Source organism: Peromyscus leucopus, chromosome 10 (genome assembly GCF_004664715.2).
Source record: "Peromyscus leucopus breed LL Stock chromosome 10, UCI_PerLeu_2.1, whole genome shotgun sequence".
NCBI lineage: Eukaryota > Metazoa > Chordata > Mammalia > Rodentia > Cricetidae > Peromyscus > Peromyscus leucopus.
The window spans coordinates 17,805,375-17,823,166 of NC_051071.1; the positions used below are offsets into that span (position 1 = coordinate 17,805,375).

Here is a 17,792-nt window from a genome sequence, read left to right on the forward strand (position 1 = left end):
AGGATACAGAACACACTTACATATTCTAATCCCGTAAATAAGCTTTCATAGATATGAAGTCAAATGATGACTACCAAACACTATGGATGAACTTTCAACCATCCACTTGCAAATGGGTCTTTCCTCTGTGTCAGTCTTTAATCTGTCCAGGAATGTGAGACCTCAACATTAAACAAACTCAAAAGAGGGGCGTGAGGATGTGGTCTATATCCAAAATAGTGTTTTACAAAGCAACCAGTATAATGCAGGCAGTCACTGCACAAGACTTAAGTGTCAGGATTTAAGAATACAACCCAAACGTATAAGCTACACATCGAGTATTACCAGATGCAGCAAAGGCTTTTATGTAAGAAAGCCTTCACACAGACACAATCTGCTGGCCCTCCCATGTGATGTGTCCTAACAATGACATTGCTCTTCAAAGGAAATCTTAAAGGCCTAAAATCCTTCAGATGTCTCAAATGTATTAATTGAAAATTTAATTACCTTTAAACTAGAACTAAGTGAAGACATTTTCAAAGTAGAATAATGAGCTAATAGACCTAAGAAACACTCTAGAAGTTAATGGAAAATAATTATGGATGGAAAGGGGGCACTCTAACATTTACTAGATGAAAAAAGTGAAGTAACATTTATATTGCTGGATCCTTGCTAAGAGACTTCACATTCATATTCTCATTTACTCTCCAAGTTATCCTTTAAGTCATCAGGGTAAGAAGGTTAAGCAGCAAGTACACAAAGACAGAAACAAAATTTGAACTAATTTGGTGATAATAAAACCATAATACCAATACTCCTTGGTTTGTTGCACAAAATATAAAGGGAAGGAACACTTTCAAATTAATTTCACAAAACCAGTACCATCCCCAAACCAAAGCCAAATAAAGAGAACAAAAACAAAAAACCACAGATCCATTTCCCTGAAGAACAGCGATGCAAAGATTCTCAACAAAATATTTACAAAATGAATTCAGGAATACATTAAAATGATCCTACATCATGACCAAGTAGATTTCTCCCTGAAATTCATGGTTGATTCAACACAAGCAATCAATAAATGTAATACAATCTATAAAGTTAGAACAGTTACCACACAGTCATCACAACGGATACAGAAAAGGCACTGGACAAAGTTTAACCAACTTTCATGATGAAAGTCCTGGAGACATGAGAATAGATGGATATACCTCAAAATAATAAAGGCTCTACACAACAAGCCAATGGCCAATACTGTACTGAATGGAGGAGAACAAAAAGATTTCCTTGGATACCAGGAACAGAGACGCCCACTTACCTCTCTTACTCAATGAAGTGCCCCAAACCTTAACTATAGCAACAAGGAAGAGAAAGATACAAAGGGAATAAATCAAACTGTCCCTATTCATAGATGAAGTAATTCTGTTAAAAGATCCAACAAAAACTGTCAGAATAAACACTTTCAGTAAAGTCGCAGAACACAAAATCAATGTATAAAAGTCAGCAGCCTTCAAATATACAAACAATAAACTCACAGAGAAAGAAATTAGGAAAAATATCTCATTCATAACAGCTCACCCCAGAATAAAGTACCTAGGGATAAACCTAACCAAGTGAAAGACCTCTACAAGGAAAGCTTTAATACAATGAAAAAGAAAACCAAGACAACACCCTCAACAACAGACAGGACTCCCGTTCTCCTTGACTGACAGAATCAATACTGTAAAATGACCATATGGCCAAAAGCAATCCAGTCACAATGCAATGCCCATCAAAATGCCAATGTCATTCTTCAGAGAACTAGAAAAAAAAAGTCACAATCCAAGAACTCATATGGACAGCCAAAACAACTCTAAGAGAAACAGCCCAGCTGGGGGGCGTCTTAATACCTGATCTCAAACGAGACAAGAGTTACAGTCACTAACAAATAGCCTGATACTGGCATAAACACAGACAGAAGAACTCTAAATCAAAGCTATGGCTACCTAATTTTTGAGAAAGGCTCAAAAACATGCAGTGGAAAAGAGATTATTCAACAAATGGTGATGGAAACAGTATCCAGACAGAAGAATGAAGTTAGATAGGATCTTTCACCCACTAGTGTGGATCGAAGGCCTTGTCCTAATACCTGGAATGCTGACATGGCTGGTAGAACACACAGGGAATGCCCTTCCAAGTACAGGCTTAGGCAAGAACTCCCCAAGAGTCTAGGAACTAGCTCCAAGAATCAGCAGAAGGGACTCCATGGAAGTCAAGTTTCTAACAGCTAAGGAAGCTAACAGCAGAACAGACAACCACAGGACAGAAGAGAATCAGTAACCACACTCCAGGCAGACAGCCAATACGCAGAATTTAAAAAGAACCACAAAAACTAAACACCAAATCATCATTGGACTAATTAAAAGAAGACACCCCCCTCAAAAAAACACAAATACCCCACAAGTGACCTGTACATATTTTTTTAAATTGTTCAACGTCCCTACTCATCTAGGAAATGCAAACTAAAATTACTTTGGGGATGCTACCTCACCCCATTAACAACGGCTCGCATCAAGAAATCTAACAACCAATGTCGACAAGGATGTGAGGAAAGAACCCTTAATCACAGCTGGCAGAGGGCGAGCCAGTACACTGTTAAAGGAGGTCAGTATGAAGGCAGCTCAAAAAAAAAACTATAAACAGAACTATCATTTGACCCAGAAAACCATTCCTCGGCATATCCCCAAAGGTATCCCTCCTCTATCACAGATACTTGTGCATTCATGCAGAAGAGACCTCACAGATGAATGGACAATGACAGTGTGACATACAACTTTTCCTCTGTTTGTACATTTATTTATATTTATATATTTAATATAGTACATTAAAATAAAGTCATAGTATTCTCACGAAAATGGATGGATCAGAAAAATGTAGTTAATACTAACCAAGGCACCTTAAGTTCAGAGTGACAATGGCATGTTATCTCTCATAAGCAGTTCCTAGTCTGTAAAGTATACATGAATGTGGGGGTAAGGTCTAAAAGAACTGGAAAAAAGACCAAGAGAGTGTAAAATTAGGTGAAGAGAAGCCTTGGGTGGCAGAGTTAAGGGATACATGAGATATAAAGAGGAAAAAGGATTGGGAAGGGTGGATATGGGAGGGGTGAAGGGTAACAGAGAAGTGGGGGAGGCGAAGGAGAAAGAAAAATCACTAAAACAGTTGCAAAGTGCCATAATGATATTTAAGACTTGGTATGCTATTTTAATAGAAATCTCAGCTTTGTTCCAATACATCACAAAACAAAAGCTTATACACATTATACAAGAGAAACATGGAAGCTATTTTCCCACCTGAGAAAATACCCAAGGAGCTAAGCTGGCACAGCAATGCTGAGTTTCTAACACTACAGTCATAATCACACAAGGGTGACAGCAGACAGCAAGAGCCAGGTGAGGGGGGCGGCAAGGGAAGTGAAGGAAACGTAAAAGACCATGACATGAAGCTGTACTAACACCTTCCTGTGCATAGGTTACAATACTAACTTGGTACTAGTCTAATTTTATGTAAAACATACATAATAAAACCCCCAATCAAAATTTCATAGGCATGACATCTTCAATTACTGCAATTGAAAAAATGGTCTCTAAGAGAAGAAATAATGAAGTCCTAGCAGAGGCCAGGTGGTGAGAAACCACACTGACTAATGGCCACAGAGCTGAAATGCCCAAAACACACTAAAGCTCAGGCGGCCGTTACAATCACGTGACAGCTGAAGCTAGGGCACTGGAGGACAGGCACTTAAGTTCTGAATGAAAAACTTGAGAGATCCAGAAGGCAGATAACAAAAGGCATTAGAAGAAATAAAGGAAAGTGCTCTCCAACAGAAAGAAATGACTTTGCCGGAGACTGAAGAATAATTTATTAGCCAACAAACTATGGCCCAAGCCAAGTCAGGTCTACCACCAGCTTTTTATTCATACAATATGAATGAGAGGAAAGGGAGGAAGCCCTGACCAGTAATATAAAAAGTGACCCATCCAATGTAACAACATTGTTCAACAATAAAAAGAAATACACTGATTCTTTTTTTTTGGATTTCTGAGACGGTCTTGATGAAGTTGGCCTCAAATCCACAAACCTGCCCAGCCTCCTAAGTACTTAGATGACAGACATGCACCATCATGCCCAGCTATCATACTGATTCATGGAATACCGATTCACCATAAGAACACTTTGCTAAGGAGAAGGATAACATATATAAAATGGAATTCGTAGGCCACAGAGTGAATCTATGTTTAGCATTTGACAGGTCGTTTCCCAAACAACTGTAACATTTACACTCCCACCATCAAACTTTTCACATGCCTGCCATACTGATCTTTTTGTCTCTAGTATTTTAATGATGAGGCTGCCCACATGGGAATGGACAGCTACACGCCAGAGAGGGCCGAAACACAGTGAGACCCCGAAAGCCAGACAGTTTTCACTATTTATAAGCTCACTAGTTATCAGTGAGCTTTGTTCAGAACATCAAGTTCAGTGTTAAAGAGGCAGCTGTCAGTTCTTTCAGGCCTAGCCTTTGGTGATAGAAAGCAAGCTAGGGCCAGGTTACAAGCTAGGGCCTCCAGAACAAGGACCTTGTGTAAAAGAGCCAGAGAAAACAGAGACCTAAGGCAAAAGCCTACTAGGAGAGAGTAGCAGAGTTTCCTCTCTATCAAGACAGTGGAGGAAATCACTGTCCTCACTTCAGTCAGTGTCTGAGGTAGCAGTGGTCCTCTCCTGGCAGGCAGAGCTTAGGAAACACGGTTTATGCATTCAAAAGTGGCAAACTGTTAAACCCCCTTAACTCTCTGGCTCTGAATTTCTTATTCTGTGAAACAATACATTCCTTATTGTTTAAGCCACCTTGACACTTGTAACCAAATATACCCAACAGATATATTTTCTACTTTAATAATCACTGTTCTGTGCAGACACAGGGCTGCACAGAGAGACAAAAAACAAGATTATGTGGGCTGAAGATGTGCATCAGTGGGCAAAAAGCTCTTGCTGCCCCAGTGTGAGGACTGGGGATTCCTAATGCCCACATACCTGCTGGGCAGGACAATCACCCTGTAATCCCAGTGCTTGGACGGTAGAGACAGGGGATCCCTTAGCAAGCTGGCTAGCTAGACCAGTCCAATAGGTAAGCTGTGTTCAACTGAGAGAAGCTAGGCCTGGATATCTAAGGTGGAGAGCAATCCAGGCAAGCATGCAATGTCCACCTCTGGCCTCCACATGCGTGTGTGTGCGCGTGCGCGTGCGCGCACACACACACACACACACACACACACACACACACACCCTCTAAACCATCAAGTGGACATTTCACAGCTATAAAGGGAGGAAAAAACAAAAACAAAAAATAAAATCAAGGCTCTGTACCATTGGTACATTACAGAATATCACCTGAAACTCAGTGAAGCTATGTAACAGAATGAAGTGTTTTATCAGCACTTAAGATTTCTTGACTTTAGGGCTGGAGAGATGGCTCAGAGGTTAAGAGCACTGGCTGCTCTTCCTAAAGGTCCTGAGTTCAATTCCCAACAACCACATGGTGGCTCACAACCATCTGTAATGAGATCTGGCGCCCTCTTCTGGCCTGCAGGCAAACATGCAGACAGAACACTGTATATATAATAAATAAATTAATTTAAAAAAATTTAGAAACAAAGCACCAAAAACTGAAAAGGCAGGAGGTATTTGAGGAACAGCCTGACTTGGGTAAAGAATCAGAACAGCAAGAAACTGTGGGTCAGGACATACAACCATGCAAAGAAGTTTAAAGTTTAGATCTAGAAGAGGCAGCAGTAACTTTTCATTGAAGACAGACAAACATCAGACTTTCTTTCCAGAACAGAACAAGTGGCAATATGGTAAGTGGAGCAAAGAAACTAAGGTAAACACTTAAAAGCACTACACTGGCCTCAGAAATAGTACACACGAGGGAACTGTGACAATCCCAATGGATAAGAGATTGAAGAGGCATCTAACAGATCTAAATTATAGGACATGTTGTTGTTATAACACATTTACACTTCTCACCCCACCCCCCAAAAACCCTAAAGCCTTCATGTTCTTAAAACCATACATTAGAAATAACATGGTCTACCTTTAATCCCAGCACTCGGGAGGCAGAGGTAGGCGGATCTCTGTGAGTTCAAGGCCAGCGAGTTCCAGTACAACGAGGGATACACAGAGAAACCCAGTCTCAAAAAAACAGAAAGGAAGGAAGGAAGGAGAGAGGGAGGGAGGGAGGGAGGGAGGGACGGACGGACGGACGGACATGGTCTAGCTGAGGATGTAGCTCAGTCAGAATGCTCGCCTAGCAAGTATACTGCTTGGTTTAGTCTTCAGCACCTGGAGAGGGAGGAGCAGACTTGGCTTAAGGAAAGTAGACTTTGGTGCAGACCCTCAAAGTCTTTGATTCTATAGCTAAAGTACTAAAAACACAAAAATCCTAAACATAGTTACCATTGTCTGGATAATCAATTCCACAGCTTTGTTAAGGTCCCAGTGAGTAACTGGAGGGTGAGGACTCTCGGAAGCTATGGAAGCCAGGAGCAGACCTGCAATGCCTGTGGGGTCTTCTGACACAGATAAGTGACTGAACTGAGTCACAGGCAGGAACGCAGACTTAAATGAATCGTATGCTGTGCTGTTCTGTACTGGACACTGTACCCGTCTTTGGAGTTTGTTGTTTGGAGTTTGTTGTTTTCGTGTATATTAGTATACTCTGGATTCAGCTGCCACTACTTCGTGGGGAAAAAAAGATGAAGTTTTGTACTGACAATGTCACTCACGTCCTTGTCTATAGACAGTACAGAGCCAATCTGTTCCAGAAATCAGTACTGTGTGAACCGAACATGAGTAACTTGCCTAACAGCTTAGGATGTAGTGAAGGAGAGAAAAAAGCACAGCCAGACCACTTCCACTTAATAAGAAAAGACAGAAAATAGCTATGGAGTCTTTATGTTAACCTGTCCTTATAATACATGGGACTTTAAAATGGGAAGTGATATAGAGGAGGAGAGGCTTGAAACCAAGGCAAACGATGGTCAGAGTGGTAGGACACCAGAAGGACTAGTCCCAGAAAGAAGTCATGAGAGAACAAACTCCTGAGTTCCCAGGAAGGTGCAGCAGGATGAAGAGGAATGAACAGCCAAATGAAGTGACTCCCTCCTGGATTTCCAGACACTGTACTGACGCAACTGCAAGTGGTGCTTTTCCTACTTTAGATAAAGTCTAACCTGCTTGTGACATTTATTCAGGATCACAATGCTTAAAAAAAAAAAAAAAAAAAGCCAGAGCCAGAATCCAAATAAGACACACAACCATTCTAGACCACCACTACCTAAGAAAAACTTCTGTAATGTAGAACATTGGGTTTAAATGTCCCTCCTAACCTGGCTGACACTGTCACTGCAATGCTATAAAGGATCTTAAAAAGAGAAGTCTGCCTTCATGAATGGATTAACCTCATTACTGTAGGTGAAGGCTCAGGAGAGAGCTGTAAGAAAAGCCTAGAACTCCTCAGTGATGAAGTGGTCTAACCACAGTGCTGGCGGAAACATGCAAAGTTAGGCTGGGGAGATGGCTCCATTGTGCACCCTGACAGACCCAAGTTCAGTTCCCAGCAACAACAGATGGCTCACATCCCAGCCCCAGGGGAACTGAGGCCCTCTTCTGGTCTTATCAACAAAGCCATTCTGGTCAAGTCTGAAACACAAATGAAAAGGTACCAGAAACAAACCAGAGACAACAGCTACCTTCATTACAAGGGACACCTAGGATTTCTAGGAATTTGGACAGAACTGAAATGCAGTAAGTTAGCATGTGGAAGAAATACTGGAACCACAAAGCTTAAAATGGGGATGCCTATTCTGTAGGCCCTACCACTGTGTTTTAGAAGAGTGTAACTCAACTTCACAAGTTCAGAGAGGAATTAAACTTGCCTTGGGATGACTGATGTGCTCGATCTCACTTATACCTGATTCAATGAGACTCCAGATTTGGACTTCTGAGTTGATGCTAACCAGATAAGGCTTCTAAGACTAAAAGGGTGAGTCTGAGGGAAGGGGAGCAGAATGTTAGGGCACAGACGTCCTCTCAAGAAGGCTCTCGTGTTGAACCTTAACCATCAAATTAGTATGTCAGCATTTTCAAGTACCGCCTGTGAGAGATCCTGATGCAGGATCGCTGTGCTGGGGCTGGCGGCTCTAGAGGAAGAGGTCCCAGCCTGCACACTCTCACTCCCTCCAGTGATGCCTTCTACCACACGGACACAGCAAGATCGGTAGCAGGCTTTTCTTCATGAACCACTCAGCCTCACTAAGACACACATCAGGAGCCACACTGGGCTCCTGAGCTCCCTTAACCCACTGCTGCACTCAGGGCCCGGAATCAGACTTCACAGAAAGGCGGTGGAAGGAAAAACTAAAAAGTGAGGTAAGTGAAGCAAGAAGCAGAAAAAGAGGTAAAGGCAGAAGAGCAGTCAGCCAGAGGCACAGCTAACATACACCAGTGTCCTGATAAACTCACTGGGAACTGGAGATGAAATTCTATTGTTATTATAAAAGAAAAATTATAAGCACACAAAAAATTTACATATCCCCTATCGCCCTTTATTTTTCATCAAACCTTCTCCCCTTGAGACGAGGTCTCCCTACATAGCCCCTCTGGCCTAGAACTCACTACGTAGAGCAAGCTAGCCTATGGTCACGTAACTATCCCCCATATGCTCATGCAGGCACCCCTAATTCAACGTAATGGAAGACAAGGATGGAGGCTTGTTCTAAAGAGGGGGTGTGGTGGAGGGAGAAGGCAGTATGGGAGCATAATGGCGGAGTATAAAAGTAACCTATGTATGCAACTGAAAGAATAAATAAAAGCAGCAGGCATTTACTCTGCTACAAAACTTAGAATCCTACAACACAGTAATACAAACATTACCAAATGATAATGCTAGAGTTAAAAAGGCATCTGGGCAAACTACCTTTCTTGAGGACAGGTCTAAATCCCAAGCACAGAGCTAAACCCTAAAAGGGCACTCAAACGCGTGCTTGAATTTGACAGACATATCACCTACTCAGTCACCAAAGCAGGATTCACCAGTACCCAGGCCATCTCTTCTGCCTAAATGTATACATCTAGTGCTGTCTTTCCTTTTGCACTGTTACTGTATTCTTTCAGGTCCTTACTTACCTATGCTGTCTAGTTTATGACAATTTGATAAAGCTGACGTCATCTGAAAGAGGGGAGTCTCTACTGAGAAGATGCCTCCATAGGATGGGGCTGTATGCAAGCAAACCTATAGCCGTTTTCTCAATTACTGATAGCTGTAGGAGGTGAGTACTGCGACTCCTGGGCTGGTGGTCCTGGGTGCTGTATGAAAGCAAGCTCAGCAAGCCACGAGGAGCAAGCTAGTAAGCAGCACCCCTCTACAACCTCTCTAACAGCTCCTGCCCCTACGTTCTTGCCCTGCTTGAGTTCCTGGCCTGACTTTCTTCCTCGATGAATAGTGAAGTGGAAGAATAGGCCTCCCCAAGTTGATTTTTGTCATGGTGCTTCATCGCAGCTGTAGTAACCCTAACTAAGACACTTCTCAAATGAATTACTCCAGTTACTTTTATGTCATTTCATACTTATTACTTATTTTGGTTGCATGAAGTATCTTTGTAATCCTTGTTCACCTATTTCACTCATCTTAGCCAATTCTCTTCCCCTTCCTCCCAAACTGCCTCCCTTCCAACTTTCATGCCATGCAAAGACATTTAAACCAGTGGATCTCAACCTGTGGGTCAAGACCCACTTTGGGTCAAATGACCCTTCCACAAGGGCCACATATCAAGTATTAACATTATGACTTGTAACAGTAGTAAAAATTAATTATGAAGCAGCAATGAAATAATTGTATGACTGGGGGTCACCACAACATGAAGAACTGCATTAAAGGGTCCCCACAATAGGAAGGTTGAGAACCACTGATTTTAACCTTTATTCCATGGATGAAACATACTTGTCTAAAACTAGCTGACAGTTCTACATGACAAGCTCCAATTCTACCCACGTCCCTGCAAATAACACAATTCTGTTCTCCTTTATGGCTGAGTAAAATTTCATATGCCACATCTTTGTTCCTAATTCAACTGCTGATGAGCACACAGGCAGGTACCATCCTGACTGCTGTGAAAAATGCTGCAGTAAACATACTTAAGAATCTCTAAAACATGCTGCCTCAGATTCTGGCATGTACACACTCAAGAGTATAGTTAAATCCTATGGTAGTTCTAACACACACACACACACAAGCTGACTCTCTCCTTCCACCAGGAATGAACTCAGATGTCAGGCTCGAATTTTCAGAGGGCACACATTTTTACCCATTGGGCATTTTTTTCTTTTTTGGTTTTTCAAGACAGGGTTTTCTCTGTGAAGCAGTCCTGGCTGTACTGGAACTCACTCTGTAGACCAAGCTGGCCTCAAACAGAGATCCACGTGCCTGTGCCTCCTGAGTGCTGGGATTAAAGGCATGTGCCACCACTGCCTGGCCCACTGGGCATTTCTTACTTGGTAAAAGTCACTCTACTTTTAACTTTCCTGAACAACCGCCAGACTGACTTCCACAGTGACTGCTCCAATTTTATGTAAGTATTTCTTAATTAATTCCCACATCTAGATTTACCTATTAAAATAACAACAACTACAAAGTAATCTCTCTTTAAAATGTCATTCTAGGGCTGGAGAGATGGTTCAGAGGTTAAGAGCATTAGCTGCTCTTCCAGAGGACCTGGGTTCAATTCCCAGCACCCGCATGTCAGCTCACAACTGTCTGTAACTGCAGCTCCAGGGGACCTGAAACCCTCAAACAGACATATGTGCAAGCAAAATATCAATGCACATAAAATAAAAGAAAATAGTTTAAATGCTTAAAAACAATGGTTTAAAACGTATTTAAGGAAATGATATGCAAGTGCCTCTAAATATCTAATATTAATTTTTCTCACATTTCTCTTCCACCTCTAACTCCACAGCCATGCTCAACACCGATGTTTCTCAACTTTCCGTGGAGTTAACTGGCTGATAAACCTACTGTACATAAGTTGAAAGTATCATAAATCTCAAAAGCACATTTAACAATACTAATCTATTGAACACTGTGACCCAGCCTGGCCTGCCTACAGCCAAGCAAAAACCACAAAGCCCATTTTATAATAAAGTGAATGTCTAGTGTAATTTGTTGAATACTATATATGGAGTGAAACAAACAATTGTTACAGTTTAATGTATGCTTAATAAAAGTATGGTATCTACTGAACATATCCTAAGAGAAACCCATGTTAGGGTCCCTCTGTACTTCCCACTTCTGAATGTGTTTCTATGACTGTGAACATAGCTTCCTATGTGGAGTACCCCTCCCCAATGACTTGACTCCCACCCCAGTCTGAGTTCCTTGTTCCCCCACTCACTCTTACAGCATCCTAAGTGAAGTCTGCTGAAAGTACACACCATACTCCATAATCACTGCCAGCTCACCCACTCTGACTTTGCTTAGAGATAATAATCATGTCTTCAACATTTACATTGTTAGTGCTAAGTAGATTATCAGACCCGATTATCATTTAGATAAGTAACAGTCTCCAAGCAGTGGCTCTTAAATTTTAGCATCACTTCATGATCACCTGAAGATCTACAAAAACTGAAGGGCTTGGCTCCCTCCAGGCTGTCCTAGGACACACCAAACTTCCAGATGACAGTGACCCTGCTGGTCTCGGAACCACGTCTCAGAATCACTATCGAAATACTTACTCTCTTCCCACCTTCAGGCTACAGAACATCTTCATTGGCTCCTAGGTGTTCTCACATCTCCCTTCTGCAGGCCTAGTAATCTTTTTAGACCTAGCACAATCCTCTACTTCACAAAGCTTTCTCTAATTTCCAATTCACTGTGTTCTTTGCTCAGTTTCTTCAGGCTTAGTTTATATTATTCACACCATACATCACGTTATTTCACAACCACTGACATTTGTCTTATGTTTCCTTACACGAGGCAAGAAAACTTATTTTAATATCTTCTACAACACAGAGAACAGACAGTAAGCAGTGACCAACAGAGTCTACAAATATTCGTTGTTATGAATGAATCCGTTGCTTTACCCAGACTGAGGTCCCCAGGCAGCCTTGCTTAATTCTCCTAGCCCAACCTGACATATTCATCCTGCTTTCCTGTCTGTAATAGATTATTTCCTTCTTCCATACTGCTCATCCCTCTCATTACTGACTGATGCACTTTAAGTTTCTCATCCACTATCGGACATACTGAGATGGGACACTGTCTCGTCCAAACTTAGATCAATTTTAACTCTACTGGCAATAAAATAGGTGTACACACACACACACACACACACACACACACACACACGTTTGTGAAAATGGAAACTTTAAGTGAAAAGCTAAAAATGACTAAGAAATAAATCTCTTTGAAATTTAAAATTGTCTTAAAACTTAAGGCAATGCAGCCGGACAGTCTTTAATCCCAGCTCTTGGGAGGCAGAGGCAGGCAGATCTCTGAGTTCAAAGCCAGCCTGTTCTACAAAGTGAGTTCCAGGACAGCAAGGACTAAACAGAGAAACCCTGTTTTGAAAACAAAAAAAAAAACAAAAACAAAAAAAAAACAAAAAACAAAAAAAAAGAAAACCAAACAAACAAAAAAAAGACAATGCATACACACACACACACACACACACACACACACACACACACAATCTATCTTCACAACAAAACCCACAGCACCGATATTGATTATTTGTGTGTACGGTGGGGTAGGAGTTGCGTTGCCAGTCCAAAGACAACTTCCAGGTATCAGTTCTCTCATACCATGTGAGTGTGAGATCAAACTCAGGTCTTGAAGCTTGGGGGGAAAGCACCTATACCCACTGGGATGTCTCAACAGCCCAAATCCAAAGATACAAACACCCTGAATTCAGGAAAAGTTCTGAGCTGCTCTATACTCACAGATCTTATAATACACCTAACCTACATCATTCTCAATGCTTAACCGTTTTCAATGCAAATAGCGTGAGGGCAGGAACAGACTATGAGTAGTGGACTGAGTGGGGTTAGCTCCAGTCCCACTGCCTGGAAGCTGCCAGGTAGACCAGTCTGGCCTCAAAGTAACGTCAGTCAGCCTCTGGCTCCCAAGTACCGGGCTTTAACGGTGTGTGCCACCATGCCAGGCTGAAATTAACTGCTTTTAAAGCAGCAAATAAAACACTCGTCAGAAACAAGCCTTAAGAGGGCTGGGGAACAGTCAATAAGGTGCTTAGCACACAAGCCTGGGGTCCCGAGTTCTGACTTCTGCAGCACTCACATAAAAAGCCAGGTGGGGTAGAACACACCTGTAACGCCAGTGCTGGGGAGTGGCAGACAGGAGTCCCTAGAGTTCACTAGCTAGTACAGATCAACCAGGGAGTTCCAGGGTCAGTGAGGGAGCCTGTCTCCAAAAAATAAGGTGGTGAGCACCTGAGGAAGGTACCCAAAACCCACCCCTGGCCTCCACAAGCACAAGAGCGGGCACACGTGCAGACACGTGCACAGGCATCGAGCACACAAACATACACACACACACAAAATTCTGTAAGAAATTCAAACCCTTTTGCTTTCTAATTTACATTAGTCAGTTTCAACAGCTTAAAACTATAAAACCTATTATGAAAATGTAACAATTCCCAGTACCCACTAAGACTTGAGAGATTTTCTAAAGGTGAGAAGTTTTCCGAGAAATGTGGGCTCAAGTTAGGAAATTAACCAGATCACTGTGAGGCCCAACATAGTTCAGTTAATCAGTGTTCCATATGGCCAAATCAAGTTATGCACATGGTCTTGATATTTCCAAATCACACCAAGACAGCCCTGGATGGAGAACGAGGCAAACGTGAATGGGTAAAGTTTTAAACAAAGCTGAAAAGACCAGGAAAATGACCTGGAAGACATTATCAAGTGCATCTTAAGATACCGGAAACGCCTAGAAAACAGTCAAAAGAAGAAAAGGAACTTAAGAATCGATGGGCCGAGGGAACAGCTGTGTAAAGAACAAGCAACACACAGAGGCCTCGATGTAACCTTCAGTACCAGCAATACAAATTAAAATAAAAAAAAAAAAAAAAAAAAAGCCGCAGAGACGGCTCAGTGCTTAGGAGTACACACTGCACTCTCGCAGAACCCAGGGGATCTCTGGCAGCCTCTTCAGCTTCCTAAGGCACCTTGTACTGTTGCACACATTCCCTTCCCCCACATATATACAGTTAAAGTTAAAAATGTTATTTTTTAAAAAATTACCGCAGTGGGACAATGGTCTTCAAAGAAACGTGTACAAAGTTCCATTAAGCCCCCAAAGCCACAGGGTGAGGTGGTCTGTGCCTTTACCTGCTGAGGCATCATGTTGTATTTCTTAGCTTCAGTTACTCTGTTACTATGAAGCGCCCCAATTTGGCAGGTTGTCGATGCCAAGAAGTAGAAACCACATATTTGCCTTAAGGCATCCATTTGAAGTATGAAAGTGAGAAGGGAAGAGAGGCCTATTTTGAACAACTTGGCCTTTTCATCTGTTACTCTGATATATATAGGGTGATGGTATACAACTCAGGGACGAGACTCATGCAGGCCAGCGATGAGCTCCAGGCCAGCCTAGGCTGCAGAGAAAAACAGCCTCAAAACAAACAAAAAATATCAAGCGCAATTCCTAACTTCAAACTAGGGCAACTGTATTATGAACGGACACGATCTTTCTAAATATTCTGAAATGGTCTGGAAACACTTAAGTTTTGTAACCTTCAAAAACCCAAGTCATCTAAACAGCTTCCCAAATTAAGAGGGAAAAAAAAATTATCCTACACACCAAAACCATGAAGCAGTCATTAAAACTGCTCCTGACACAGGTCTAACGATGCCAATAAGCCCTATACTTCAAACAAAAGCTGACTAATTTCACTTCATTCTCTCGTCACGACCCCCTAATTGATTTTCAACTGCAATAAACAGTCCCTTCTCCGATCCACATTGGAATCATTTAAATCTTACCTAAAAGGGATCACATGTACAATTAAAAGGTGCAAGTACCCCCCAAATCAGTCTGAAATTCCTTGGCTAAGTATTCAGAGACTTTTACACAGAGTGCTACAATCCAATGTGGTGTTTGGGTAACTGACACACACGCACAGTGCGGCTACGTTTTCCACTGAACACAATTCTTGATCGCAAAGAGGAAAACAACAGGGGCCAGCGGAGCTACAGAACCAGTAAGGTAACAAGCTAAAGGCGTCATAGATTTCTTGGCCCTGGTGACAGGCAGGAGGCACACCCCTAGCGTCAGCCAGAAACACTACATGGTGAATTCCACCTAGGGATTAATGTGAAAGTAAGCAAAGGGAAATTTAAATCGCCATGGTTCAAAAACGACTGCCCCAAGCACCGGACACACAAAGGCAACAGAATTAAAAATACTAAGAAAACACGAACGAACCAGTGTAAGTACTTCTCCAGGGCCGGGCTGCCCCGTGTCTCAAGCAATATACACGCTGGCCCTTTCATGTTCACCAATGCAGAGAAAAGCAGCCGCGAAAGCAAGCCCCTAAGGTTGCAAACAGCAGCGAGATAAATACGAAAACGAGCGAAGGAAAGAAGTGGAAGGATTCTTGCCAAGGCTCAGTGCTGGAAAATGCAGAGTGAGTGGGAGGAAGCCCAACTCTGGAGAAGTGGGTCTTACATAAAGCGCCATTTGCCGCACACTATCATTTCCACAGGATTTCAGGATCCCCAACCTGGAAACCGATCTGGGGGCGGAAAGTGGGCTCCACGTGGAGGAGGGGAGAGAAGAGGGAGCCCCGTGGGACAGAGGTTCAGCAAAGGCCGAGCCAGGCGGCGGGGCCGGGGTTGCGCGGAGGCCCAGGGGCTTAAGAGCCCGGGGGCGGCGGCGCTGTGGGCGCTCGGCGGCCCAGGGGCGCGGAGGGCGGGGGCGGCGAAGCTCCGGGCAAGCGGAGGCCCAGGGGCTTGCCGGGGGACGGGGAGACGGCCGGCGCTGGCAGGGCAGGGGGGCGGGGGCGCGCGGAGGCCTGGAGGCGAGCAGGGACTGGGGGGCTTGCAAGGAAGGGCCTTGCAGTTTGCAGAGGCCCGGGAAGCGCGCAGGGCCGGGGGGCGCACGGGCGGCCATGGACCTTGGGGCTCGGCATCCGCAGCCGCCAGGCCTCTGTTATTTTGTACCGAGGAGGACGCCCCGGGCCCTCCCTCGCCCGACCCGGGAGCCGAGGTCTCACCATCTTGCTCGGCGGGCGGCGCTGGCGGCGGGCGGCGGCTGTGGGTTCCGCGGGACGCGGCGGCGACGGCGGCGGCTTGCTGTCCGGCGCCGGGCGGGGTGCAACGGGGCCTGGACCCGGAGCGAGGCGGGCGGAGTCCCGGCTGGAGATACGTCGGCGGCTGGAGAGGGTGGCAGCCTCACGACACGGACAGACGGCCCCGACTCGCTGCAGCGGCTCGCGCTGACCGCAACCTCAAGGCACGGAACAGGGCGCGCAGAGGGCGGAGCGAGCGCGGGGCGGGGCGGGGCGGGGCCAGCGGGAGGCCGACATCCGGGAACCCGCTCCGGGCCGTGCACACGCTCTCCAACCGGAGTGTGTCTTAGTGCACGGCGTTACACACCCTCCCTCCCCCACCACGCCTTGTGCGTTCGGTGCGCCGGGCCAGGGGGGGCAGACGTCTTGACGTCGGCGGAGGCGCGCTTCCTGCGAGGGCACCGAAGGAAGGCGGGCAGTAGGAAGGCTCCTGGGAGGAGGAAATGGGGCGGCTAGCCAGACGGCTCACGGAGTTGCGCCGCTCTCCTGGACGCCGTGGCACCACGGCGAGGCGCGGGCAAGAGCAGCACACTGTAGAGTCGGCGCGCAGTTGGCCAAGTAAGCTAGCTGCAGCTTGAGCCTTGGGGGGCCGCTGACGAGAGTGGAGAGGTTGCCTCCCCCTCCAGCAAACACTACCTCCAGGCAGCCCTTCAGAGGGTGCAGAAGCCTTTAAGAGAAACAGAGTGCTCACTTGGCCGTGTAGTAAAGGGTATGTCCGTAATGGTGGACGTTGCCTTACAATAGAAGTTAGACTACAGTAGGTAATGAAATCCACGGATAGAAGTTATGTAAAAAAAAAAAAAAAAAAAAGTTGGTAGAAGAGGTGTGATAAGGATAACATGTTTATGTTGCAGTTTTTATGTTAACCACTCTTTGAATAGTTAGAAACCTAAGGTCAGAGCCGTAATCTCAGCCCTCAGGAGGCAGAGGAAGGTTTTAACCCCTTCATCTTCTGTAAAAGTAGTTGGGTGTTTTGGTTTGGTTTTTTAAAGCCTTGCTCCACATTATACAAAGCAGATTTTTTACTCCATTTTGAGGATGGGGAATGCCTGCACCAGGGTGGACACATGAATAATATCGTGTGTCCAGCCCCACTCACACAAGCACCGGCAAATGGCTTATAGCTTGGAGCAGAAAGGGTGCCAACCTATTTTGGTGGTAATCTAATTGTACTGAAATGTGATTTTGATTGTATGTTAATAAATAAAGTTGCCCGGGGGTCAGAGCTATTAGAGCCATAACAAGAGTGTGGCGGTGGTGGCACACATCTTTAATCCCATAGATCTCTGTGTGTTCAGGGATACAGCCAGCATTGGAGACATATGCCTTTAAGACCTAGGGGGCTGTACATTCAGACAGTGACGAGGCAGTCACGTGTTTGGGTTTACAACCAATGAGAAGGCAGAACAA

At 44.3% G+C, this 17,792-nt stretch overlaps 1 protein-coding gene across 2 annotated transcripts in view; it reads right to left on the bottom strand.

Annotated features, from left to right (window-relative positions):
- Ppp3r1 (protein phosphatase 3 regulatory subunit B, alpha) overlaps positions 1-17,792 on the bottom strand; it is a 55,414-nt gene that overhangs the window by 24,054 nt on the left and 13,568 nt on the right. The window contains exon 1 of one of the 2 annotated variants that reach the window (XM_028887412.1): positions 16,308-16,562. The exons of the other annotated variant lie outside the window; for it this stretch is intronic. Within the exon in view, the coding sequence (XP_028743245.1) occupies positions 16,308-16,310 (3 nt within the window). The 5' untranslated portion in view covers positions 16,311-16,562. Of the gene's footprint in view, positions 1-16,307; positions 16,563-17,792 lie in introns of those variants that run through there. 2 annotated transcript variants of the gene reach the window in all.